We start from the raw sequence: 13,125 nt of genomic DNA, 5'->3' as shown, positions 1-13,125 counted from the left end.
CTTCGCGGGCCGGGGTGCCGCTTCTCCAGTCTCCGCGTCCTCCCTCTCCGCTCCGCCGCCGCACCGCCCCCGGGGTCGCCCCCTCCCGCCCTTTCCTTCCACTGACGCAGTCTGTGCCGCACCAGCTCTAACATGGCGGCGAGGCGCTGAGGAGCGCGGGGCGACGCGGGCCGCGAGCGGGGTGAGTGCCGGTGCCGCAGCCGGGCGCCGCCGCGGTCCGGCGAGGTCGACATGCGGCCGGGCGAGGGCCGCGGCCCAGGCTGCGGCGTGGGCGCCGGGACCGGGGGGAGAATGGAGGTCGCAGCGCCACGGGGCCTGAGCCTGGGTCGCGGACGGGGGTGGGAACCCTGTCCCCTCCCCGGCCGCCCGCGGGGACTAACCCCGGCCCGGCCCGGCCTGGCCTAGCCGCCGCTGTGGGGCGGGTGTGGGGCAGCGGCGGTCGCCCGCGCCGGCTCCCCGCGCACACACGCCCCCTCGCAAGGCCCGGCGGCCCGTGTGCGAGGCTGGCGGGCCGCGGCCGGGGCGTCCAGCGCTTCCCTGGGGGGGCACCCGCGGCAATCCAGGTGAGGGTGGCCCCTGCGAGGAGAGGGGTTGTGTGAGATGCTGCGAGCGGGGCCCGAGGGCAGGTGGGAGCGGGGGGGGGGGGGGGGGGGTGAAGCGGCGGCCGGGGCCTGGTGGTGGGGTCCGCCAGGCCGGGAGTCGCTTCTCCGCAGCCGGCGAGCGGCGGGCCCGACGCGCCGCGGGTCTGCCTGCCCGCTGCGAGCGCCCTGGCTAGCCTCCGGTGCTGCTCCCTGCTTGCTCCGGAGTTTGAATGAGTCCGTCCTCCGCCCCGAGAGGGCCAAGTACCCGAGCTGTCTGCGTGCCACATGTTCTCTTCTCTGCAGGCCTCTCCTAGGGAAGTGCAGCCTGCAGGAGCTACCATGGCTGGCAGGAGGGTCCTTGCCTCTCTTAAGGTTTTCCTAAGGCACTTCAGAGATTTTTATGAGTAGTGAGTTTCAGGCTCATTTTATTTGCAGTCACGACCAAACTATAAGTACTGTGTATATGTGATTGTACTTCAGTCATTAAGGAGGCTTTGAAGGAGAGAGGCTTCGGAGAAAAATAGTTGATTGAAACTGTGGGCAAAATAATGTATTGTAGTGTTAAACATTGCCTTATGATTCAGTTACAAGTAGAAGAATTATTTTTCCATAATGCTGATGAAGTCATCGCTTTTGCTAGTAGTTGCTTGACGTTTGACTAGTTATAGTAATCATCTGAGACCTGTTTTTAAGAGGAACATGAGACCATTTCTTTTGCGTAAAGGCTATTTTCTAAAATGTATCTTTTCTTCTGAGACAATATTTTGGTTTTCACATTTTTGTTCTATATTGCCTGCAGAAGAGGCTGTTCTTTGGATAGGGATAAATGTTTTTAGTTTTGGTTTTGCAGATTTTTTTCTTTTTTTCTTCTTGCTTTTCCTCCTGTTTTGTTTCACTATTCCCATTCATTAATGCATGGCGGTCTAGCACGACTCAAATGTTTAGGTGCTACCATGGTAAAAATATGGAAGTTAAGACATGATTTATGAAGCATTAATTTATCTAAATACGCAGCGCTGGATTTATCAGTTTTTAAAATTATTTATAAAGATTTTGGAAAAAATGTAGTTTCCTGTATGTGAAGAAGATCTGAAGGGGAGCATATAAAGGATACCAACATCAATAATTCTCTGAGAGCACCCTTTGGGACTATATTTCTTACTAAGACTTCTCATTTTTCCAGTTCTCTCCTTTGAAAAAGAAGCATTTTAAGTTAGCTAAGTAGTCACCAAGCTGTTACCAAAAGATTTAGTTTTTCCCTTAGGATCTCAGAAAATCTGTAGATTATTAGGGAATTTGGAGTGAAGAATATGCACTTGGAATGGAGGATTTTACTGCAGCATGATGTCTCCACTACCAGTTCACTCCTCTATGCCATGTGCATTTAGGAGCCATCTTCCGTTTGGAAGCAGAGTCACTGAATGCCAGGGAGCAAATCTGGCCAGCTTCTAATGGAGTGAGGTTTAGGTAAGAGGCTGGAATGAGGCAGGGAAAGGATCTAGAGCTAAAATAGCAGAGCAGGGAGGAGAACATGAGAATAAAATATGATAGAACAACCTTTTTTTTTCGTTATGGTTGGCAAATATGGGTCAGAGTTAAGAATTGTCTCCTGCTGTTGAATGGTGTTGCCTTATTCTCATCTTCAGTAGCAGGGGTAGGAAGGTATTCCACTTCTGAAATTTAGTTTGGGAGTCCTAATGGGTAAATGGCTTGGAGATCACACTAGACCCTTTAAAAGCTTTTTTCCCTTTCATATAATGCTAAAACTTGCCTGTCTTTAGTGTTTTGTAAAGTATAAAATGTAAGTTCACGGTTTCAGACCTATGCTAATCCACTTTCTGGTTATGAATAGTGGAATAGAAATGGACATGTTTCTTTTGTGCGCAGACCTGGAAGAAAACACTTGTATCTTTTCACAAATGTTAACGGGGGTGGGGGTGGGGGGGTGGGGGGGGGCGGGAAGAGTACCTTCTGCTTAAAGTAGATGATAGAAAATCATGGTTAACTCTTGATAACAAAGCTTTTAACTTTATATTGACAAGAGTGTGGTTAGATACTTTAACATCTTTTTTGTCTCCTAGGAGCATAAAACAAAGGGCATGATCTAGTAGGTATGTGTATTTCTGTTTAAATAGCTTAAGAGGATGTTGCTACCATCTCAGCTGAATGTTACATTCTCCTGGCTCAGATGTTTTAACTGAGTGTGCGTTCCTTATACTTGAGTACAAGAAGACTAAATTCATGTTAATAATTGTAAAAAATCATACTGAAAGTGATGTAAATGCACTATGCAGTGTAGTAGTGTTAGGAGCTTGTACTGCATATTTAGTCAAGACCTATGTGAAGATAGTGTTTTCTTAAATCTCCTTAAGAACATAGCAGGCTTTTGCCTCATGTTCATGGAAGACAGTGGTTGATACTGCCAAGTATCTTTATTTAATTTTTAGGGGAAGAAAAAGAAATCCTGTATCAATAGTCCAAAAAACCCTTGTAGCATTAATCTAGAGGAGGAGACCTGATGGAAAGTGGTGTCAATCACTTTTTACCTGTAAAAATGTTGAAAGGTTGGCTTTTTCCCTCTAAATAGCATTAGAAGAGGCAGTTAGGTTGAAAACCTCTAATACACGATCTCTGATGATGAGTAAAAAATCTTTCTGCATAAATTTCATGGACCTGTGTAGAACACAAATATATTCTTTTCTTACAGATGTCTTAAGTCCACATGATAGCAAAGACAGCATGTTAAACCTGAAGTGTGTTCAAGTGTAGTACCTTCTTTCTGAATCTGCTGGCAACAAAAATCTTGTGCTGCTGATTAGTAAAATGAAAAAGAAAAGAAACCCAACCCTTCCTTAGTTATCGTTGCTGCTAATTGATAGGGGTTTTTTTATGGTGAAACAGGAAAAGATGGTGGTGTTTTGGGAAAATGAGAAAATTGTAGAGATTGAGGGTTGGGCTGGTTGGATTTTTGTTGTTCATACCTTCAGTATCATCGTAACTCAGCTGGAAGCTCTGGCACAGAGGAGTGGAACTAGGAACAAAATTTCATGTCTCCCATTTCACAATCATGAATTAATTTCTGGTTTAATCCATACTGGAATGAATTTACAACATTTTTAGTTTATGGCTCCACTGTCACTTTAAGCTGATATGTGCAGCTGCCAAATCTTTTCCTGGAGTGGGGAGGAAAGGGTAGCTTTTATGCAACTAGGTGGCCAGTTCTATGAAAGCCAAACAGGTGGATGTACGAGCCCTCCATTCTGGTATCAGTCCATATTTGTATTGGCTTCAAGTGACTGCAGCCACAGCTTTAGTGGATGTGATACATGTTCAGTATTCACTTGGTGAATTTGCATGTTCTGGGTTCAAAGTTTTGCTTAAAAGTTTTGCTTATAATTTCTGAAGATTCCAGATGGCTATCTTTTGCAACGTAAATCAATGTAGTTTTGTCTTCCTGCATTTGTAGATGATCTGAAACAAAATACTAAGAATGTGAATTTATGCACTTTATTGTACACTTCATTTGGACATTGAATGAAGACCAGTGCAGAAGATAATTGTAAAATGATGCAAGGAAACAAATACAAAGGCAAGGTCAAAGAGCATTTAAAAACAGGGGAGAGCCGACGATGACAGAGAAAGAAGTGAAGGAATAGGACAAATATGGTTTTGGTTTCTGTTCCTTCCTACTGAATACATCTTTGCTCCAAATCTGTTCTGTCCCATGCAGGGACAGAAACAAATAGGTAGTCCTGTGAGCTCTTCAGCATACTGACAGATAAAGGTGGTGTGGGTTTTATTTCCCTCATAAAACTAGGAAATACTACTGTATTGCTGCTTGCCATCAGCTCTCGTGAAATGCACAACACATTGATGCTTCAGTTGGTGTGCATCTGTGAGTGCTTTCTAGCCCATTTCAGTCAAAAGGAGCTAATTTATATTAAATGGTATTATTTCCGGATTCTTGCTAGCACAGGTGATTTTGAAAAAAAAATCCTCAAGGTGTATTTGTAAGCGTATCAACACATATGAGGAATAATCTCTGGCAGAGAGATGCTTGTGAATGGTTTGGGATGGTTATCTTTTTCCATTGACTCAGATGATTTGAAGGAGAACAGCTTGTCTGCAGCCTGGCCATGAATTGGCCGGTTTTATCCAGCAAATACTTGTAGAGAATAATGAGGCTGATGGAGGTGTGAAGGGATGTGAACCTTGATGGACACAGCTGGTGATGCATTGGTTATGGATGCAGCTGTTCTGACAAGGCTAAATATTTCTGGTGTATTTGTCAATAAATGCAAATATGCTCTAAGCTGAACTGAAAGTCTACTTTTAGAATATAACAGACAGGCCTCTTTAGATATACTGAAGTCACCACTTCAGTGGTGGTGGTTGTGGGTTTTTTTGTGGGGTTTTTTTTGGACATCATTTCTACTTAGACAGCAAGAGGCTTCTCAAACAGGAGGTTACTGAGAATAATTAATGGCTTGAACATTTCAGGATGGTACTTGGGTTGTTACATTTCCTTTCTTACAGAGTTTTGGAAGGAAGAAGTGAGCCGACTTCTCAAGATTGCCCATCTGCATAGCGTATTTTTTTGTGTATGTATAGTGAGCATCTTTTGCATTGACTTTAACATTTCCTTCACTTATAATTTTGTTATTTTCCTGACTTCTTGCTATTTTCAAATTGTTTTTCTTTGTTGGTTCTGTGTTTAACATTCGTATCCCATGTACTTGCATTTAATACAGGCAAGCTTTAAATGATCAGTGTGTACAAGACTGTTTGGTGTTAAATACTAAATACATGAATAGAAGTCGATTGTTTATGGATCATTTGTAGCTCAGTATTTTTCTCTGTAATGCTTCAGGAGAAGGTCTAATAACTGTGCTGAGGATACTTAAGTATATTGGAGAGGAAACACTTGACATGTAGGTAGGTAGGACAAATGTCACTGGTATTTTAGCCTGGTTTACTAGGCGACATCAGCTCAAGAGTTAGGTATATTTAGTTGGCTGGTGTTTGTCCAGTCAGGGTGTTCATACTGACCGGTTGACATAACTGTCGTATAGAACCAAGTGCAGCCAGTATTTAGGGGATATTATGGGAGAATTTAGGGAAAGTAACATTTAGAACACAGACTAAACTTCCTGTGTTCTACTGTTCAAAATTAGTGCAAATAGGGATTCAGGTAGAATTCTTATTTGTTCCTTCTCTCTCCTACCCCGTTCTTTACAAAAGAGTTAAAAATTGACATATGTGGGTACATTGACGTTTATTTTAAAGACTAGCTTTAGTCATTATCAGTGAAATAAAAATTGTGTCAAATGTTAAGGTAGCTTGCATTTTTGGGGGGCTAAAATACTATTTATAAATGCTAAAGACACATCTCTACGTTTCTCAAGCAAATTGCCTGTAAGGCAGGAGTTAAATCCCTACTCACTCAAGCACTACAGCTAAATGTGTAAAGCTTGGGTACAATTGATGGATCAGTTGTGGTACTGCTGATTCTTAGATGTCTGAGTTCAGTTAAAACTGTCAGTTCTGTCACTGAGCAATATTTAGTAGCATTTATTCTGAGAGGTTTCCTAAAAGAAAATATTCCCCTGCCCCTCCACACAGCTGTATATTCTGCTGCTGACAGTGTGAGTTGATGGCTGTCCTCTGAGCTGGTGTCAGTTCTGAAGGCAGTCTCCCCTCCCACCTGTCTCATCTCCCTTGGCTTGCCCACACTGCCACTTCCTCGCGCTGCCCCAGAGTTTGTGCAACAGCAGGATGAGCTGGTCAGCCTTCTGCTAACCTGACAACATCAAAGTTCTGAGCTACAGTTGTTTTTCTCTATTTGTTTTTCTGCCTGGCTACAAAATTTGTTGCACTGATAGAAGAGGAAATAGTAATTTGGGGAGAGGAGCAAGCAGACTGAGGCAAGCCTGCTGCTTTTCATGAGTCTCTGGCTTGTGTGAATTAATGTATTCATTACAAAACTAAGTATCTAGTGAGATTCTGCATGTTTGCAAAGTCTTCTCATGGTAAAAATCGCAAGTGATAAACTACTGAGTGGTGTTTAATTTAAATCATTTCTACATTGTTCTTTGGATTTTCACTGTGTAATCTTGGCGAAATGCTAGGAGTGACACTGAGCACAAGTAGAGAGAATATAGACTAACGTGATCACACTGTTGTCTTTTGATTTCTTACAGCCTCTTGTTCATGAGCTCAGTGTGACAGATGGTGACAATTGAATTTTTCGAGGCTGTTCTGTGGCACAGCTATGAGTGAATCTTTAGGAGGGATGTATGCAGTATGTCAGTTACATTTGAATAGTTTTTTCTGGCAATTAAAAATAATTAGAACTGAAAATTTATGGATTACGTTCCAAGTTCTGGAAAAGGTACTCCAGTTCTACAGATCCTTTTACCGTCATTGTTGCTTTCCCCTCTCAAGTAATTCAGAGATGATGGGACTTCAGGAAAGGAAAAGAATATCATGGTTGTACATAATGTTGAAAGACTGGTGGTGCAAATGGATTAAGACATGGTTTGTTACACAGAAATAAAGGGATTTATGTACTCAACGGGAAAGTTGCATTAAAATTCTTGATAAAGAATCATGGAATCATTTAAGTTGGAAAAGACCCTTAAGATCATTGAGTCAAACTGTAAACCTAACACACCAAGTCCACCACTAAACTATGTCCCTAAGCACCATGTCTACATGTCTTTTTAAACACCTCCAGGGATGGTGACTCAAAAGAGATAAGCAATGATGTAGAAGGAAAAGAAGCAATAAAAAGCCCAAATAATTTCACTTAGCAGTAATTGTGGAAGAGCTACATATTTGTATTTTTTTTCACGTAGAATGCTTTGGATCTGAATTAGAGCAGCTCCTGATAACTGCAGTGACAGGAATTCAGGAAATACATTCCTAAGAAGTTGAATGCTTAATTCTTAAGGTGACAATGCGTTGGTGACATGCCAAGTTGTAGCCATCGTAAGTTATTTGCCACTCTTTGACTGTTCTCTTTGTGGCAAAAGTTCTGGTATTTCTGAAAGTATGCCTGCTTGACTTGGGCAATTATTACTCTTCTACAGCAGCTGAAGTTCACCATCCTGGGCGGTTCACCTTTCTGTGCTGTGTTCTCCCTCGAGCAGTTGTAGTTCATGGCCCAGGTAATAGTAACTGAGATGAGCTACACTGGGTTGTGGACTGCAGCAGCTGATGTGTTCCTGAGGGGCGGAGCCTGATCTGAATCTGGTGACCCTGACCAGAAGGGTGGGTTGGCATGTGGAGATGGTGGCCTTCTCAGTCACTAATGCTGTGCCTAACAGATTACAAATTAGTCTCTTTTAAGCAGTTGAGAGGTAGCGGCGAAGTTTTTTGAGAGCACTCAAGTTGTTTGCTCTCAAAACTGAAATGTAGGGGTTTTTTCTTTTTTTTTTAATCTCTGATGTTTATTTTACCTAGGAACAGACAACTTAGGTGATTATGTACATACTATCTGGATAGCAGGAAGACTTCAAGCTTTATTATCCCTATACTTTATCTTTTCTTTTTTGTATTTCCTCATCTGAAGTATGGCACTGAAGTTTACATGTGATACTATTGCAGCAAACATGAATTTGGGTCTACAAAACCTGAAAATGACCTAAAATACTTTGCATTCTCTGAACCTTTAAAACTTTTTGTTTGCACTCTTTTTTTTGAAGGTTTGTTTTTCTGCAGCATTTGTTGTCTTTGTAAAATCTTTTACACTGACTTACATGTAGTGTTATGACACAGAAAGAAAAACTAAATTTTATTTTTATTACTTACAGTATTTAAACTTTTGAAGCCATGGGAGTAAAGGTCCAGAGACCTCGTTGCTTTTTTGACATAGCCATCAACAATGTACCTGGTAAGAAAATTAAAATAGCCATTCAGTAACATGATATTCTAAGAAGAATAATGCACATACCAGTTAACTTCATAATAAATGTGACTTCTTTTTTTTTTTTTTTTTTCCTTAGCTGGAAGAGTGGTCTTTGAACTCTTTTCAGATGTGTGTCCAAAGACATGTGAGAATTTTCGCTGCCTTTGCACAGGTTTGTAGATTTTATAATTTTAAATGTAATACCATGTTAGCTAGTGTGATGTTTTGTGTTATTTTTTTCCTGACATTTTCTTACATATAAAAATAAGTACGTGAAACATTGTTTCTTGGTATCTCTAGAGATTTAGCTGGTTTCTCATGTGCATCTGATGTAGGATCAAAGCAGTTATAGCTTTGGCTTAGTATCTTGCAGGGAGTGTATACTAATCAACTTTAAATATGGACACAGTAAGCTGATTTTCTGTTACTAGCATAGATATTACTGTTCACATTATATAACATCATCCAGTCTTGAAAGGTAGCCAATAAGAGGTCAACCATGCAGACTTACTTTTTGGTCTTATGCTACTTTGAGGTATTTGAAAGGTATTGCTGGTTTCATTAGTTGTTTGGATTTTTTCTTAATTTTTATTTTTCTTTGTTGATGGCGACTGGTGATTTCCACTGATATTGAAATTCGGATGATTTCTTGAACAAAATACTGCAAAAACTCTGTTCTGAAAGCATTTCCAAACAGAATTATTATCCTGTGGACTGCATACTTTTGTTGAAAATGCTGGCAGTTTAGCAAAACTTAAGTTTATTATCACAAGAATAATTTTGTGATTACATAGATAGCGTACATGGTTCCTGTCTTCAGCATTTTCTGCTTCCTTTCCTTCCAGCTCTGTTGTTTTTCAGGTCAGGGCTCTGTGGCTGTTAATACTGAATCCCTCAGCAGCACTAATATGATCTGAATCAGGTGTGGGTGCATAATTACATGTATGTCAAATTGTCTAGAACACTTGGTGCACCATTCACGATGCCTCTAGGAATGTAGGTATTATCTGATCTGACACAAAATCAGATTATCAAAATGTGTTAACAAATTTGAACCTTAAAGTGATTCTTCTTAATGAATGTGAGCATGTTATCATGTGACCGTGCCATTCTTGATCTGCTGTCAACTGCCTGAAAATCAGATTTATAGTGTTATTCCCAGCTACCGCTTTAAATTTTTGACTTGAAGTCTTTCAACAGCATTTCAGGTCAGGAACAAGTACTACTAAGTTCATACTTAGTTGCTGACATTGAAGATCAAATTCAGATGCTGAACTACTTTGCTGCTTTAGCATATTTAAGAATAGTGAGGAAAATATATGGGCAGAGTATTTATGATATCGCTCATCAGCAAATCAATTCAAATTTTGATCTTGTTTTCTTTACTCCTTTTCAGGCAATTTTGAAAAGTATGTGCTCTCTTCTTAAAACAAGGATCGACAGCCTTATATTTTCCTAGCGTACCTATGTTAGGCATATGTCATAGTGGAATAGATACAACTTCACGTTTATCGAAGTTCCTATCAAAAGTGTTTTTTCTAGGTAGTCAGATCCATACAGAGGCACCAGTCTGTTGCAGAGAAGTTCAGAGACAACTGCCCTTGACAAAAGCTTTTGTCAGTTTAATAGCTGAGAATAAGGTTATAGGAAGATATAGTCTAATGGTTTACCAGCACTAAGGGGAAGAGATCCTTTTCCTTCCAGCATCCTCCTACTGATTACCTTACTGCTACCTTGAGGTTGGCTCTGCCACCTACCATGAGCCATTGATCTTGTTAACTTAGACACCTTAGCTATTTGTGGGTAGCTGAACCAGAGTCTGCTTGTCGGTCTTCAGCACCAGAGCTGGCATAAGGGAGAAAGATGGCAGTTGTAGTCATGAGAGGGAGGGAATGAGATTCCTTCTCCTTCCCCCTGCCTCTTTGCTTTTATTAGGAGCTTTTATGGTATCTTAACTGTGCGGTGTTGTAACTGAAGATCTGGGTGTTTCTTGCATATTTCTGAGCAATGACAGTTAACTCAAACCTAAGCTGTGGCTGGTTAATTTCAGTAAATCTGCATGGATGAGACCAGAGTTGTATAATAATGTCAGTAAGGAGTTTTCTGGTGTAACTCTAGAGACAAAAGGTAGTTCCTGCTGTGCTTTCTTAAATGCTAGTTTCTGTTGGTGTTACAGGTATGTGTCTGCCTCACAAGCTCAATTTTCAGAGCAGAAGGTTTTGATTAAGCACTTAGAGTTATTTTTTGTAGCAGAGATTCTACAGGTACAGACAGTAATACAGACAGTAATTTTATTTTTTGTTCCTCCTCCTTAGGTGAAAAGGGTACAGGAAAATCCACCCAAAAGCCATTGCATTACAAAAGTTGTCTGTTTCACAGGGTTGTGAAAGATTTTATGATCCAAGGAGGTGACTTCAGTGAAGGTATGATGTGGATCTTTGAAGAAAACTTTAATGCTTTTGTGATAGTGTATTGCAGGAGTTCTGTGTATTGTCACTTATGTTAATCATTCTGGGATTCAACTGCTTTTTCCCCATTTTTCTGCGTAAGAACCTTTGTGTGAAAATTTATATAATAAACTTAATGTGTGTGTATACACACACATTTTTTCTTTGTTATTTCAGTACTTAAAGTACTAAGTACTTTGTATTGAAAGGTTTAAATATGAAGGAAAAATATCTGCTGCTGGGGAAATACAGAAAAAAGGTGAACTATAGCAGAATACATGGGAGGATACTTTCTTGTTTTCCAAGTGTGCTTTGGGACTACAAAGATGTGTTTTGATCTTTGCATGTCTTGAGGAATAATGTCAGTGACTTTGATGCAGTTGGATCAGTATTTCATATTACAAAGCATCTTCCACATAATGTGACTTTTAATCACTACTTTAAGTTGTATATCACTTCCTCTCTCAAGGAAATGGCAGGGGAGGAGAATCCATTTATGGTGGCTTTTTTGAAGGTAAGAATTTTATCAGTCTTCTCTATTTTGGTGTTACTGTAAGCAATCACCTTTACATTCTGTAGTCCTTGTTCTGTAAACTGAACTTCATTGTTTTTGTTAAGATTTTGTATGGTCTTAGAGGCCTGTGACTGTCCGGTTTAGATTATTTTATTTTACTTCTAAGATACGAAACTTTTTAATGAATGAAAATTAAAACTGAACTTCTTTGTATCTGTCTATTTTACCAGATTTACATTTTTATAACTGTTTTTAAATGTACATTTTTGGTTTGAGCAGCTAGCTAGAAGTTAGGGATTGTCTTCCAGTGAAAAGGAGAAGGGCGTGATGGAGTCAGATTTCCTTGTAAAATGTTTATTTAAAAGAACACATAAAGCCCTGCTTTCCTGAACCCCAGAGGAATTAATGATAGAGGGCATCAGTTTTCTCATGGTCCTCATCCTTGTTCAGGCAGTGTTGCAGAAGTACCTGTTCTGCACTCCCATGTGTTTCTCAGCCTGTGTTTGCTCACACTACAGTGGAGCATCTCTGTGGTTTTGTTTTTGTATTACACCTAAACCCATGTGATAGCTCACTGCGACCAGCAGGAGTGGTTATGCTCCTCCCTGACACTTTTCTTTCAACATAGGTTCTCGTCTGAGCTTGCAGCAAACAATCAAAGGAATTATCCACTATTTTAGTAGGGCCAGACTCCAATTTTATATAAGAACTTGAGTTGAATCAACAGTTTGTAACTGTCAAAAGGGGGAGGAGGTCTTAGCTTGCATTGACTCTCATTCAGATCAGTTTTCAGAAAATTCAGCTGATTCAGCTTCTAAAATGCCCAAAGACTATTGTAGCAAAAAAGTATTTATTTCCATATTGAGTGGATGCAATTCAATAATTTGGCAAGCATCAGAACAAAGTCAAATTAGTAGCTGGGTTTGAGGAAATGTGTGGTTGGGGAAGTTGAAAGAAGGAGCCAAACCTTCTGTCAGTTTTAAGTTGGCTGTTCAGCTCAGCCGTGGTATGAAACTGGATTTGTGGGAGATTTTGCTTTTGTGGATCACTTAACCAACTCACCATAGCATTAGATTGGTGACTTAATGTTATGCCAGATAGCAATTATACAGGTGACTGGATAGAGAGTGGGACTGTCACCGCCAGTCTCACATTGTGATGTGAAACCATAGCCTTACAGATGGCATACTTTTCTTCTTGGTTAATGCTTGCTTGTGCCATCTGTATCTAAACAATACTGAGCAAACTTCCTCTGAAGAGTTTGGATCCCCCAGCAACCTCTATGCTGTTTTGGGAGAGGAGAGAGGGAGGATAATATCTTACAGATGTGTTAAACGAAGAATAGTGAGAACTTTTCACAGATTCATTGGGATTTAGTTTGAACTGTTAACATTGCTTTGCTCATCAGAAGTAGGGTTCATTCAAATTAAACTTCCTTTGCTGATGGCCAGCTTGGTAAGTTCATCTGTGTGCCTGACAGACAAAGAGAACTTGTTTGGGATTGCTATCAAACTGGATGTCCATGTGTATTAAAGAATAATTAGAAAACTGCCTGGAAATGGGGGGTTTCTTAATAGTTAACGCACAGCTAAAAACCCAAAGAGACAATGATCACTATGTGCAGAACAGAAGGAGCAACAACTTAAAATTATGAGGTCTCTGCTAATGTTGGTA

The 13,125-nt window shown here is 40.5% G+C and overlaps 1 protein-coding gene across 3 annotated transcripts in view; it reads left to right on the top strand.

The window, feature by feature from the left end:
* The first annotated feature begins 6 nt into the window (after window positions 1–6).
* The window catches only part of PPIG (peptidylprolyl isomerase G), a 28,713-nt gene continuing 15,594 nt past the window's right edge, over window positions 7–13,125 (top strand). Inside the window, exons 1-7 of one of the 3 annotated variants that reach the window (XM_080398930.1) lie at window positions 7–181; window positions 2,663–2,692; window positions 5,118–5,182; window positions 8,396–8,475; window positions 8,588–8,662; window positions 10,806–10,913; window positions 11,407–11,451. In XM_080398930.1, the coding sequence (XP_080255056.1) occupies window positions 8,415–8,475; window positions 8,588–8,662; window positions 10,806–10,913; window positions 11,407–11,451 (289 nt within the window). In that variant the 5' untranslated portion in view covers window positions 7–181; window positions 2,663–2,692; window positions 5,118–5,182; window positions 8,396–8,414. The remainder of the gene's footprint in view (window positions 182–2,662; window positions 2,693–5,117; window positions 5,183–8,395; window positions 8,476–8,587; window positions 8,663–10,805; window positions 10,914–11,406; window positions 11,452–13,125) is intronic. The other 2 variants (XM_080398931.1, XM_080398929.1) reach the window with 2 other exon arrangements.

The sequence above is a fragment of the Falco punctatus genome, assembly GCF_963210335.1.
Source record: "Falco punctatus genome assembly, chromosome: 8".
NCBI lineage: Eukaryota > Metazoa > Chordata > Aves > Falconiformes > Falconidae > Falco > Falco punctatus.
The sequence above is the reverse complement of the archived record's forward strand: the minus strand, read 5'-3'. Positions and strand labels throughout refer to the sequence as shown.